Source organism: Megalopta genalis, chromosome 1 (genome assembly GCF_051020955.1).
Source record: "Megalopta genalis isolate 19385.01 chromosome 1, iyMegGena1_principal, whole genome shotgun sequence".
Taxonomy (NCBI): Eukaryota; Metazoa; Arthropoda; class Insecta; order Hymenoptera; family Halictidae; genus Megalopta; species Megalopta genalis.
In genome coordinates, this window is record NC_135013.1 from 36,832,405 (window position 1) to 36,847,576 (window position 15,172).

At 39.3% G+C, this 15,172-nt stretch overlaps 2 protein-coding genes across 5 annotated transcripts in view; one reads left to right on the forward strand and one right to left on the reverse strand.

Annotated features, from left to right (window-relative positions):
* LOC117223180 (phytanoyl-CoA dioxygenase, peroxisomal) overlaps positions 1-15,172 on the reverse strand; it is a 97,540-nt gene that overhangs the window by 50,596 nt on the left and 31,772 nt on the right. The gene's annotated exons all lie outside the window — the stretch shown is intronic.
* The window catches only part of LOC117223174 (uncharacterized), a 72,959-nt gene that overhangs the window by 40,629 nt on the left and 17,158 nt on the right, over positions 1-15,172 (forward strand). The window contains exon 2 of the mRNA XM_033475336.2: positions 14,071-14,344. Within this exon, the coding sequence (XP_033331227.1) occupies positions 14,243-14,344 (102 nt within the window). The 5' untranslated portion in view covers positions 14,071-14,242. The remainder of the gene's footprint in view (positions 1-14,070; positions 14,345-15,172) is intronic.

Below are 15,172 nucleotides of genomic sequence, written 5' to 3' on the forward strand. Positions count from 1 at the left end.
TATCTATTTTATTTTACCTATTTTATTTTACCTATTTTATTTTATTTTATTGTATGAGATGCAAGATATAAGAACATGGACCACTTGTAAACCGTAAGGAAATTATTACGTATGTTTTAAACTAGAATTAGATCGTTTAATTTCTTGTGTTATCTTGTCCTAAACAAAAGTGTCCTAATCATGGTAGTTCTCAATTTCGTCTGCCACGTTTCTCCACGCGAAAGGGTTGAGAAAAGAGCGGGACGTTTAAATCGCGAAAGGGCGGCTGGAATTGCGTGTCGATCGAACCGGATAGATTTCTGGGTCACCGGCGACGCATTCCGAATTTCATACTTGCCGTGACGTGTCGGCCGCGGATCGATTTGAATTATCCGACGTGTCCTTCCCCATTTCTTCGCAATAGTCAGGATTCCTTATGCGAACTCGACCCCCGTTCCAACGTCGCGATCACGCGAGCCGCGTGTACGCTCGTCGATAACGCGACCCTCGTATATCGGGTTCGCCTCCTTTTTTTTCCTCTCCCTTTGGCCAACTCTCCGTATAAAAATCCCATCGTTCATACACGCGAAGACAGTCTTCATCCTCGCCAACTCGCCCCCCTGTTTCTTCGCCCCACCCCAACTTAGTCCTCCGATCGTTATTAATCACCTCGCTTGTCATTTTCGAGGGACCTCAAGGTGAATCAAAATGAGAATTTCACTCGCACCGTAAAAGACCCGGCACGGATGGATTCGTTCGTCCTCTTATCGATTATCAATTCACCGTGGCACACGACGCGTGTCGAGCTTCGATTTTTCATGGCAACCAGCACCGCGCTGGTCGTTTGTCTGCGGCGCCTATCATTTCTCAGCGCGCTCGATATCCTATCTTTTTAACGGGCCATTTTGTTTCCGACATGCTTCATTGGTTAACACCATTGTCCGCCGCGCCGGGGAACGCCGAACGGGTCGATTTACTTAACACTTTGTTTACCTGTCGATGATAGGCTTTTTAACACCCCTTGCCGTGTTCCGACGTGCCTGTCACGCGATGCAGATTTTTGTTCCTTAATTCCATCGAATACGCGAAACGAAAGAATAATTTGAAAAATTGAACGAGGTGCTTCACTCTCCATTTTTGTTCTTCGTAATGTTTCTACTTGTCAAATGTCGAATAATATATGACAGTCTGGTAGAGAAAATTTAAATGGCGCGATATTTAAAATTGACACTCAAAAATGAACATTCTTTATTACAGCTGCAAAGAAAATGAAACGTGAGAAGATTAAAACTAGAACTAGTCAAACTGATTTGATTTGAGATCATCTATTTTATAACTATTAACATTAAAAAAATTATATCTAGACAATTATTACGTACATTTACTTACGCTATTTTCAGATAAAAATTATGCAGTATCTTGATAAATGCGATTTCGTTGTTTTCAGAAGGAAGTCCAAATTAACCGCTTTTACTGCTCGGTGCTCCGAGAGTTAACAGTACGATCTACTTTATTTTACACGAATCACAATGTAGCATTTATTCAGACTTTTAGCGATCTTTATGTTTCACTGGACGTTTAGAGTAGTTTCGACTATTGAATAATTCTAACGGCATCAGTCTAACGGTGACCTATCGACTCGAGTAAAACAGCTCGAAAACGATTAAGCGAGGAACGAAGACGACCCAGATTTCCTCGTGGCGGAAGATTTTCCAGCGTGAAATGAAAATTTCGTGTTCGTTCACGTGCCATTGCATTCTCCTGAAAGCCACCCACGCCCTGTTTCGTTCTCCGAAGGAATAAAATGCGTTCGAAAGATGCGAGCGAGCGTTCGCGGCGATGCACTTTGGAATTTCGAAGAGAGAATGATCGAAATCCATAGAACTTGTTCCATGGGAAGCTGAGATGTCGGTGAAGGAACATCGTTGAAATGTGTTTCACATTCTCACACGATAACTCTGTTGTTCTGCCACTTTTCTAATTGTTAACCCGTTGGCCTACATCGCAGCCAAGCGTTGTTGTCCTGCGGTATCGTGGTCGAACTCGTTTCGAAGATTTTGAACAGAATTTCTAAAACGGTATACTGAGTATTGCCAATTCCTTTGAAATCGAAATGAAATTCTGCTTCTTCTTTACCAGCATTTCATTATCGAATGAAACGTCGGCGTACGACGAATATAAATCTTCTCCTTCCAGAAAAAGAACTGTTAACGATCGAGGGTTGTTTCGAATAAATATTTATCTAAGGTAATTATTAAAAATGAATAGTTTAAATGCAAAATAGCACAAATATTTAAGCAATTTGATAATATTATTGTATTATTGTCATCTCATTAAAATGATTAAGGACTTAAACGAATGTCTTATGTGGTTCCAGCATCTTCCAGTTAATGATGAAAATTTTTATTTTCCATAAAGATCCGCGATCTAATCATAAATTATTCTATCTATCGATTCGGATAATTCTTTGATCAATAATATTTACGAGTGGGTCACTGAACAATCCTCGAACGCGATTTGGATGGAACTTTCATTTCCGAAAAAATCGAGCGCACTCTCGCGGAAAATGTTCTCTCATCTGCCGCCATATTAGCCGACCGAAAGCTTCGGAAAGTTCGAAGGGGGTCGAAAACCGCGGCACAGTTTCCGCCGAACTAGATTTACCCGCGAAATGGAAGCTTCCGGAATGGAGCTTCTATTAGGCGAGCGAGCTTGTACCGTGGCCCGGACTAAAAACGGGTAATAATCGAGACAAAGAGGCCGAAATTCCGTTAACTGGCCCGTGAACGCAATTCCGATTCCGATAAAAGCCACGCCTCTCTCGCGAATCGCCGCAGAAATCGACACGGAAAAAGCGGCTGCGTGCTTGCGGCACGGAAATTAGTTAACGATCGCAATCGTAAAGTTTAGCGAACGTCGTTCGGTTGCGAGCACATCGAAATTGACAAAGGACGGGGGCAAATAATGATTACAAAACGCGCGAAACCGGGAGACACTTCACGTTCGCTGTGAAATTGAATGATCGAAGGGCATTCCGATGCAAATGCGTGGATGCAGCGTGGACGGGACGCGTCGTCTTCGTTATGCACTTTAATAAACAGCAGCTTTGACGGAACAGTTGGTTATTGGTTCTTCGGTTATGCACCGAAATGGTATTATAATAGTGGTATTTAATTTTAATTATCGGTTTCTAAATGAATTTAATTTTTATTATCAATTTATACATGAACTTAATTTTTATTATCGATTTGTATTTGAATTTAATTTTTTATTATTAATTTGCACACGAATTTAATTTTTATTATTTTGTATATGAATTTAATCTTTATTATCAATTTGTATATAAATATAATTTTTGTTATCAATTTGTATATGAATATAATTTTTGTTATCAATTTGTATATGAATGTAATTTTTATTATGAATTGTATTAACTTTATTTCAGTTGATTTGTAGATAAATTCCGGTGATACGCTTGTCTCTGAAAATTCCATAAGAGCAAAGCTGATTTGTTCAATGAATGAAATAAGCTGCATTTCATACCCATACAATACGAAAATAATACAAAAATAATGCGAAATCAAAATACTATACTTTGTCTAAAGAATATCCTAGTTATCAAGTTAAAATAGCCTCAAGTGCGACGGATTAAAACAGCAAAATAATATCTTTCCAGGTATGAAATAACGATCGTTTTAACAAACACGCAGCTTCAGTGCTCAATCACTGGGCACAGTGCACCCCGAGCCGAAGCAAAAATGGATTGGAATGGAAGCGTTAACTGTAATCATCTGTAATCTTGCTCGGAACATATAAAATCCTGATTTTACAATATCACATTCAAGCAGTTCCCTCGAGTTTCGCGAGCTGGCCAACTTTCAAACGGGTCCAGGTGAACCGTTATCGAACTTGTTCGGTAAGTTGTAACTAGACTGCGAAACTTTATGCAAATTCGGATCCCGGGGAATCAAGAATCCTAGAGAAATTTGATTTCAATCGTTGGCCGGCTCGGTACGCGAGAATTTTACGACCATGATGATTTATTCTTCTAAATACAGAAACGTTCCTGATTGGTAGACTGCGGATTCCTGCGCAAAATAAAAATTGTCTGCGTCAATTGCAAGATGCAGAAGCTATATGGACAAGTCTTTCTTTCATCAATTATTTTATTGCATCGAAGACAATACAACAGCATTTTTGAAATTCTTTAAATGTTTTTACTATTTTGCATTTGATCTATTGATTTCTGTTATAAATTCGTTGATTTATAAAGAATGTGCCAGCTGCTGGGTTCTTTTTCAAATTGCTATAACAAGAAAAAGTCGTCTAATATTTCTCTAAAAAAAAATTTCACGTAAAAAGAGCAAACCAACCGATTAATTATGAAACATAATTTCATTCAAATGGCTGCCACGACTGACTTGAGCAGAAGAAATTCTAAATGATATTAACATTTAGAATTACAGAATAGTATGAATATTTAGAATTACAGAATAATATACACATTTAGAATTACAGAATAGTATGAATATGTAGTGAATTCGAAAATACTATGATGTCATGCTGAATATGTCGAATAAACGAATGTCTACGTAGTTCCTGTATCTCGCGATTAACGCAGACGATTATTATTTTGCAGAAAAATCCGCTGTCCGGTTATAGCAAATTAAGCACAATTGTCTGGAAACTCGGGAGTCCTTCGTTTTCGATAATTAGCATGCGAAGCGTGATCGTAGAGGCAAGGAAAGTATCGCCTTAAAAATGCCAGTTGATGACTAACCCCATCATTTTCTCAGTCACACCTTGCTACCCCCGTATTAAGGGTTGAAAAGCATCGTTCGTGGTCTTGCATTTTAATATCCGCGTAACGATCGGCCAGATCCTCTATCCGGCTCAGCGCAGCTTAAATTAGCGATCAACGCGGCAGAAATGTTGTTTAATCAGTCTCCGCGCGTAGAAGAAATGAAAACTCGGAACAATTTCCGAACAAACAAATCGAGAATCTGCATACGTGTTTTCTTGATAATTATCGTTAAACTCTGCTAATTATTATTTATTGTCATCTATTCATTTGTTATTACTTACGTTCTGTAATTGAATTTCTACCATCTTTGTTGACCTCTCAAGGTCAGACTAGGTCTCGATATCATTCATAATTGACATATTGTAGTGATCTTTGTAGCATGTACTTTCGATCTATTCAGAGTTGGGCAGTAAACGATTATTTTGTGATTACTTTTGCAATTGATTGCGAAAAGTAATCATGATAATCATTAATTAATCAATCGTTACTAGAAATCAATCAGTAATCATGACTACATTTGGTAATCTGTGATCATTAATCGGTAATCTGTAATCTCGGACGAATGATTAATTTATCTTTAGGCCTAAATAAAAAAATGTCGTCCATTGAGACATGAAATACACGCAGATTTTCTAAAAACTATCCAGAATTATTATCGACTGTCATAATAACAAATTTGTTTGTTAATCATAATCAAGAAAAATAGTCATTGCATGATTAATGATTACTGTGTTAATCATAGCCAACGATTACACTTGCTTTGATTATTTAAGTTATACGTTAATCATGACTATTTCATTACTTTATAATCATTGATCATGTACATAATTTCACGTTAGTCATAATCGTTCATCATTAATCAGATTACTTTTTGCCAAACTTTGAATCCATTTATACAAATCCGTGCGATTTTGTCGCGAAAACGTAAAACACGCAAAAAGCGAAGAATTAGGGTCGATACACATCTACGCGCCAGGCTCGGGTCATGCTAGCAGCATGCTCGATTGAGAGTGTTCATATTAGACGTGCCAGCATGGTGCCAGACAAATGAAGAATAGGTAATAACCCAATGTGCAACTTCTTTATTTTTCACTATTTTTTAATGGGACTTTTTCCAATGCAATCGTGACCTTTTTCTGATTAAAATGAGACCAAACACGATATAATTTTTGTAAGATTATATTGATTTTTATGAAAAATATAAATATATACATATATAATAATATTTATACACCCTTCCATTTTAGTCTTTGTGGAAATGAATCTTAAATTAAAATTTATATTTCATCGTACAATTGAAAATATATTTTTTAAATGAGCAACTGGGTATACATCATGTTCCGCGTTCAAAGCCGTAAAAAATCAGGAAATTCCCTTTCGACCCCATCTGTTCGTCAAACAATACTAATCCACCTATAGTATGCAGTTACTCCGAAAAGCCGTTATTTTCTTCAGAATTTAACATTTTATTGAATTATGACCCACAGATGGTTGCCAGAAGTTGTGTCATCACCTAGCCTTCATAAATTCCTTTTTTTTTTGCATGCTTTGTTACGTCAAAATGCTTCTCGGGTTTATTGCCTGCAACGCTAGAATGAAAGATTGTAATCTCCAATGTAAATCAAATGTAAGAATGATTCGGCCTTGGAGCACGGCCCGAGCCTGGCACGTAGATGTGCATCGACCCTTAGCCGGCAGCTCAAACGAAATTATGATTAGCCCTGTGACGTAACGGAGTTACCAAGCTCAGGTCCCTGAACTCCCTTAACGAGAAAATGTAATATCGAATGGGAGATAATTTGAGAGACAAATGTCATTCGAGCATTGTAATTACGAGATATTAAGGATTAATAGCCGCGGCTATTACCACTCGTCCTTGAGTCTTTATGCCGGCGATATCAAGGGACATCAACATTACAAATGCCCGGCTATCGATTCAACGGACGTTTTCAGGCGAAACACCGCCGCAGCCGTTCGTTCGCGGTAATTGAAAGATCCGAGGTCGAAGGTGTCCCATTACAAACGTAAAGTTTCGGTTAACCCCTTCCCGTACTTTAGCGAGTCAGACTCGCGATGAAGATCTTTGCCCAAACATGAATATCGCGAGTCTGACTCGCGACCAGATACTTGGGCCATACATAAATATCGCGAGTCTGAGTCGCGAACAGATACTTGGGCCAAACGTAAACATAACAAGCCGAGCTCGCGGACTGATTTTTTGCCCGTTACGCTCGTGAATGAATGTTAGTTCCTCTCAGTACCTCAGAACAGTTAGTCACGATTCTTATCGTTGCTGTTACGAAGCAGTTCAATTATTAAAAGTTAAGAAACCCCTTCAAAATGCAAGGTACAAAAGTGTTTAGTGAAGGCCGTGATAACGAATCTTCTGATAGTGACGTGTTGGTGCCAGTTGCAAAGCGAATAAGGCATATGATTATAGATGATAGTAGTGAAGAGGAAGGTATTGCAGGCATCTACATTTCGGATCGTATTGCGACTGTTTACAAACATCAGTCTGGTCTGTTTAGCGCGCGTTGATGCGGACCGCTCGGGCCCGAGTTTCGTCGAGCTAAATGGCACGGGAAGGGGTTAAACAGCGTTCGATGTCGGGCTACAATTTATGTCCGCGCGGACAAAGCGAAATACCACTCGCGATCAGTGGTCGCAGGAAAAGGAGCCACGCGTGTTTAAACAATATTTGAAAAATCAAGCCTTTTCTCTCAAATTTTCTTAATAATTGTTTATCCATTTTTATGCAATGATTTATTTTTGCATACGCGTTTATATATACGATCAGATTCAGGAAGGAAAAGAACATGATTGCAGGTGTATAAACGCTGTGGTAGATGCAGACGTCGCGGGTTTACGAAGGACGCGTCGCAACAGGGAATCCGAGCATGTGGCCAGGATTCTTTCATGGCAATCAGGCTCCCGGGACCTCTCGTTCAAGCGCACGTGTCGCTCGCGAGCCTCTTGTTATCGAATGTTTTCCATTTCCCAGAACATCATAGCGATGAGAGAATTGTATCACGAAGTTTGAACTCGCACAAAAGGAACTGCATCGCGAAGTTTTGAACTCGCATAAAAGGAACTGCATCGCGAAGTTTGTAGTCGTGCAGTAGGAATTGCATCGCGAAGTTTGAACTCGCACAAAAGGAATTGCATCGCGAAGTTTGAACTCGCATAAAAGGAATTGCATCGCGAAGCTTGTACTCGAATAAAAGGCATTGCATCGCGAAGTTCGTAGTCGTGCAATAGGAATTGCATCGCGAAGTTTTGAACTCGCATAAATGGAACTGCATCGCGAAGTTTGTAGCCGTGCAGTAGGAATTGCATCGCGAAGTTTCAACTCGCATAAAAGGAATTGCATCGCGAAGCTTGTACTCGCATAAAAGGCATTGCATCGCGAAGTTCGTAGTCGTGCAATAGGAATTGCATCGCGAAGTTTGAACTCGCACAAAAGGAATTGCATCGCGAAGTTTTGAACTCGCATAAATGGAACTGCATCGCGAAGTTTGTAGTCGTGCAGTAGGAATTGCATCGCGAAGCTTGTACTCGCATAAAAAGCATTGCATCGCGAAGTTCGTAGTTGTGCAGTAGGAATTGCATCGCGAAGTTTGGACTCGCATAAAAGGGATTGCATCGCGAAGCTTGTACTCGCATAAAAAGCATTGCATCGCGAAGTTCGTAGTCGTGCAGTAGGAATTGCATCGCGAAGTTTGGACTCGCATAAAAGGGATTGCATCGTGAAGTTTGCACTCGCCTAAAAGGAAGTACATCGCGCAATTCGCACTCGTACAAAAAGAATTCTGTCGCGAAGTTCGCGACGATACAAAAAAAGATTTTATCGCGGATGATCAATTAAGCAGACACTAGACAGCGCCGGGCCAGGGAGATTTTCAATTAACCGGCCGTTTCGAGTCAGCACTTCAAGAATTAAACGACGGTGGCTGGCAGTTCCGCGGAACTGCGCGCAGTGTGTTCTCTTTGCGAGTTTCCCGGGCCGAAGGAAATTAAAGGAATGAGATTTCCATAAAATTATCCGGTGTGTACGGTATGCAAAGTGCTCGGGACCGAACCGAAGCGGCGTTTCTCTTCTGGCTCTATTGACGGGCGGCCATTAATACGCTCGCGGAGCAGACACTGTACCTACACGCGAGAAATGATCGGAAAATTGCATATATGCTACCTTCTGGAACTTGAAAAATATCGCGCGGTGGTCGCTATTGTTCCTCGCCGGTGGAAGTTGAAAAAACACGTAGAAAACGCGGGAGCTTGTTCGCTAAGTAAAATGACGAATACCGTAACGTGTACGCCATAAGTGATGGCTCAGGGTTATTCAAATAGTAACTAATTCACTAATAGGCGGCGTTCGGAGATGAGCTAATTGCGCGGCATGACTGTCACACAGCCGTGACAAATTTGCTATATCGCGTTCGTTATTGAACGTTATTGCTGTTTGTCGTAAAGTGCATACCACGTGTTTTGGATCGCTCGGTTCGCAGTCTTGTAGATTTTATTTTTATCTGGAATTAGTATGCGTTTACAGACGGATTATATTCTTGACTGGAATTAGTTTGTAGGTGGCTTCTTATTCATAAATGTAATTGGTATGCATTTTTAGGTAGATTTTACTCCAGATTAGGATTAGTAAGCATTTACAGATGAATTTTTATTCTTAGGTGTAATTAGTATTTACAGGTGGATTCTATACTTGAGTAGAATTGGTATGCATTTGGATTTTATTCTTGACTGAAGTTAGTATGCATTTACTTATAACATGCATTTATTATATGCATTTACTTAACACAAAATATTGCCAATCCTTCATGATGAATATGGATGAAACTATAAACAAAATAAATAAATACAAGAAAATTACAAAATAAAACAATCATTTCATTAGAACTTAATTCTATTTTATAACAACCACACGTATGTGTGGCTTTTCGAAGAGATTGCAACAGCTAAATTGGTTAAACAGCAATTACTCAAAAATCGCAAATTTAAAGCAGCAAATCGTTACATCGTTCTAACAGCGTCTGGAAATTCTTTTACTTTTCTATCATTCTATCGCAACTCAACCGTTTAAAATTGTCTAATGGAATAGTTGGTTTCAATACAAGTGTGAAACGAGAACAGATGACAATTAAAGGAGCATCTAGCAGTGCAGCTGTTTTTCGAGGATCGCGGCAACAGAAGTCAATCGGGTGATCCCGCAATTTGCTCCGGCGAAATCCTGGCCGGTCGGTTCGTACGTTCGTTTCGCTTGCACCGTTAACTATGAAATTCTAGGAGCTTTTCTTTCTACCGCCTTGGCCAGCCATTTAACCCAATTCCACGGCTCCGTTTCCAATGGGCGAACGAGAGAAGAAGAGCTAAGCATCTTACTGTTCGAAGGAAACTCGGTTCGAGGCGATCCGGATCGCGGGCCTTGGATCGAGCGAAACTACGCGACGGAAGATATTTTTCTGGCGATTGAATTTTTAAACTTCACTCTCGCGACGACCGGTCTCTAGGGAACCAATAACTTCGAGCAGAAATGCAACGCTATAATTTTCAATCCCGATTCGGCATTACCGAGCTGTTCGTTTTTTTCGATCGTAAAGCGGTGGTCCTTTTGTTCGACTTCTATTGAGACACGTGCACTGCAGGATCATGGGAATAAGTGATGGAATTATTTAGCCGAGTCTTCGTCGTTCTCTAACCACTCTTCTTTAGTACACCTATATTTAGTCCGTTGTAAAAGCGTTCGCACATTGAAGATATTTCAGATATTTCACAAATTGCCGATATTTGAACTGTTATAATTTCGTAAAAATGAGTCACACCATAAAAAATCTGGACTTATGTTGAAGCTTGAGAGGCCTTTACTAATGATTATTGATGTTGTTAATTACCTCATTCATGCAGTCGCGTTGACCATATAGCGTTCACATGTAAGTTGGTTTTACTCGAAAATTTTGCAAATTCCAACGTCTCCAAAACCATTGAAAAAATTTGTTCACAGATCAGTTGACTGCAGACTTGAAGATCGAAGCTTTCCCTTTACAATGACTCCTCAAAGCTTGGTGTACACACACTTTTAGTCGTTTTATGAAACATAAAAAAAACGAGGAAACGAGGAACAAGTTCGGTCGTGTAGAGCTTCCGTAAACCTTGTGTCATCGTAACACTTTTCATTCAAAGTTCAATGGAGAGGCTACAAAAAATCGTACACCACTTTTAGGGGATCATTGTAAAGGGGATTTACAGACGCTTAAATCCGTAACATTTCCCAGAAAGAGCGTGTCACCATTTTGCCACCTGTTACATTACGAACAAACATATTACAGGAAAATGGACGCTGCACAGCGTGAAAGTGGAAGCATCAAGCTTTAAAAAATATAGGTAATATTTTTAAAAAACACAGATCGAAGCAGCAATATTCAAAGTATTATATTAAACGTGTTCCAGCCAAAAGTTTTCAAAAAATGGGATCGAAAACTTCGGAAGCAAAAGTAGTATTTTAATTCTCTCTGATTCTAGAATTCCTAGTAAAATTCAGCTTGGAAAATCAGTTTCAAAATTTATTATTAGTAAAAAATTACTGTGATTGATGTAGCAATCATGGTATCAATGATATAACAAAGTTATAACATTTTCGTACTGCTGTCACTTCGAACAGCAATCATGCAAGTAGCAATCATGGTATCAATGGCATAACAAAGTTATAACATTTTCGTATTGATGTTATTTCGAATAGAAAGATCGGGAAATACTCTGCCAGCGCTGATTTCAAATGTCGAGGTCTCCACTATCACGGCTTCGAAGTTTTGTTTAAAGATCCTCGATTGATAGTGAATTACGTGGAATTTTTGCGCGAACGTGATTGAAAGAGATGTGGCATGGCACGTCAGGGTTGTCGTGCAAACGCAGCTGGTGTTACGGAATCAGATCGCAATATTCCGTGTTAATCGAAGGCGTACGGGTTTGCTGTAATGTCTGATGTATTATTCAATATATCTCTGCGGCAACCGGCATCGTTAATTGACATATTCGGCGGTAAATCGAGGACCTAGCCGCACGACGCGGCCGGCCTTTCGTGTCCTGATAGGGAACGGCCTTGACCAAACCGATGCCTCCTTATGAATCAATATCGCGGCTCAACCGGCCGCTAACACTTGTAAAATCCATTTCTGTTCCTGGGAACGTCCTATCGGCTATGTCGAGCGAATGCGCTAATTAGAGGTGCGAGAACAGCCTAACGAACTTGTTGTTTCGAGTGGTTGGACGTTTGGAGTGGGACGAATCAATTCAAAGCTGTTGGCCCAATTGGTAAAGATTTGTTAATGGTTCAGACAGCGTGAAAGCCGAATTTGATTAAAATTGGTTTGAAATTAGTTTTAATTCGGATTTAATTGGTTTGAATTTGGTCTAAATTGGTTTGAATTTGGTTTAAATTGCTTTGAATTCGGTTTAAATTGGATTGAATTTGATTCGAATTGGTTTGAATTTGGTTTAAATTGGATCGAATTTGATTTAAAGTGGTTTGAATTTGGTTTAAATTGGATCGAATTTGTTTTAAATTTGATTGAATTTGTTTTAAATTGAATTGATTAAAATGGAATAAATTGGTTTAAATTGAATTGAATTTGGTTTGAATTGATTAAAATAGAGTGAATTGTGGTTTAAATTGGATTGAATTTGGTTTGCATTGATTTAAATTGGATCGAATTTGGTTTAAATTGGTTTGAATTTAGTTTAAATTGGAAGAAATCAATTCTATTCAATTTTTGTTCTTCTTTCGCATATAAGATTGAAATTTCATGCTTGAATTTTTAAACATTTATTAAGTGCAAACAGATTTAGCAGAATTCCTATTAGAGCGCATGCGTTGAAGAACCGTACTATCAACTATGTCATTTCTAGTTTTCTTCTAAATCGTGTCTAAAGTAATTTGTGCAAGGCTACAGTGGATTATAAGTGGTACCTCCGCTATTTGATCGGTCACCCGTGTTTGGTAGCAATGTACACACAATTTGAACATCGATATCATAAGAATAAACACCGGAAGGCGGGCCGACGGATATCTTCCAACTTCGATAAGTTGTTGGTTCGATACCTGCATTCGTTCCACCGCTGGTTATGATAAAGAAAGCACCGGGACAATGTATATGCAAATCGCAGCCTTGCGTTTAACTTTTCGGAATCGTAAATTCACTCCCAAGGACGAGTAAAAGACGCGAAGTGCTCGGCTCGGCTTCCTCGTGCAACCGGAATGCAATTTCTGTCGCGGTTTTTCATAAGCGACCGTTGCTTTACTTACGTGCAATTGTTTATTGCGAATATTGCTAACGTAAACATTGCTTGGTCCTGATATGTACCATTCACACTCGCTGGCAACAACGTACGAAATAATCGAATAGAACAATCGAAAGAGAAGGAACAAAATATATTCGAAGAATTTATTCGAAATATTTCTTGAATATATTCTAAGAATTTGAAAACGTCTATCCTGCATAAAGATCCTCGGTCAGATCGGTCGGTAAAGATCCCCTCGCAATTTGTTAAAAATTATATAATTTTGATAATACTAATTATATAAAAAGAGCAACATTTTGCGACAAGGAAAGGGACGAGCCTTTAACTAGACGGAATCTAATTTTATGATAGAATCTAGTTTTTATGTCTCTTTTACGCGACAAAGAGGAAGTAAAGTATAATCTACACGGTGTTCGAAATGTGAACATTATCCATGGCACTATCGAACTTCATAGTGATCCGATTAGCGCACCGGCAACTTTGTTATTATGGTAGATGTAGTAACTATTCCGGACACCGCGGATTAGCGGATGCTTCTACTTTGGATTAGCTCATCTGCTCACCCCTTCGCGGAACTACGTTACTTCGCTGGCCGTGGGAAACTGTTGCTGACGCATGGCTAGACAGCGTGATTAGGTGAAACGAATAAGATACTTTCGCAAAATTTAACCGCTTAAGCGATCCGCAAAATTCAAGTATCTGACCGAAAAATTGCCCACTGTTTTTCTATTATCGAGGGGATATCCTACCGTAAAGTACGGCTTTCTTTAACTTTCTTTGAGATCCTTTCCTGAAGGGACCATGTCACGTTTTGCATTAGAGTCCGATATTATTCGAATAACATTTTATTCGAGAAATATTTCGAATAAATTATATATGAGGATCATAATCCTCATCAAGTAGTCGCGACCGAAGTCGGTTGCACAATCAGCGTCCCGACGCGGTATTCAATGACTCCCGACTAACACCTAGTCATCGATCAGGTGTTTCAGGTGCATCTGGCATGATGACGAGGCGTCGCGCGAGCCAGTGGACCGTTATAACCGGAAGAGCAACCTGAAGGTCGGTTCTCGAGGATCGATCCTTCGATTGTCATCGATCGGGAGCCTGTCATCTTCGATCGTCACCGGCCACAATACGCGGGAGTAAAGAGGAATGGTCCCTTGGGCCTTTGGCGTGCCTCTCATCCTCGTTTCTACATTGGGTCTTCTTCTTAACGGTTACGTTCTACTCGTGGTTCTCGGGCTGAGCAAACAGGTGAATACCAAATCTCCGTACATTATCCTTTGAGAAAGGAGGATCAGCGGGATATGGATCTCGTGTCACTGATCTCGGTAACACTCTCCAGGAGACAATTGATCACTGACAGTGCATGATTGCACTTGACTAAACTACTATGGAATCTGATAGCGAAGAGCCTGCTACAGTTTCATTGGTTTTTCATTTCCCTGGTCTTAGAATTGTAGGTAAAAACGGGTGAATAATTTAGTGACCAACAGTGCGCGTAATGCATAACAAATAATATAAATATATATTCGCAAACAATAACTAACAACAACAATAACGATTCTAAATAACTAGAAAATATCGCGGCGATATACTGTTCGACTGTTCAATGCTATCTCTACATCTGGCAAGGGATGTATGTACAAACGTGCTGATCGACGACTTTCCGAATTGCTAAGGAGAGGGAAATTGCTTATCTATCAAACCGAAGGGAGAATTATCTTTAAAAAATCAATTCAGAAAAGTCGTCGCCTATGAGAACTTTCAAGCGACCAAGCCCAGGATCTGGACTTCGTCACTTTTATGACCGGTCCTTGAAATTCCTATATAATTATGAAGTAATTGAAGGACTCAAGCCATTATGATTACGAAATAATTGAATTACTCAAACAATTATAATTTAAACGATCTTAAAACCGGTTAACAAATTTTACGAAATTAAAAAAACCATTTTCAAAACAGCTAATTATTTTCTATTATCAACTGAATCTAGATCGATTGAATTATGATTTTGCTATATGTATAAAGACGAATTGGAATCAACATCGATACACTGTTGTGAAAATTTGTACGAATAAA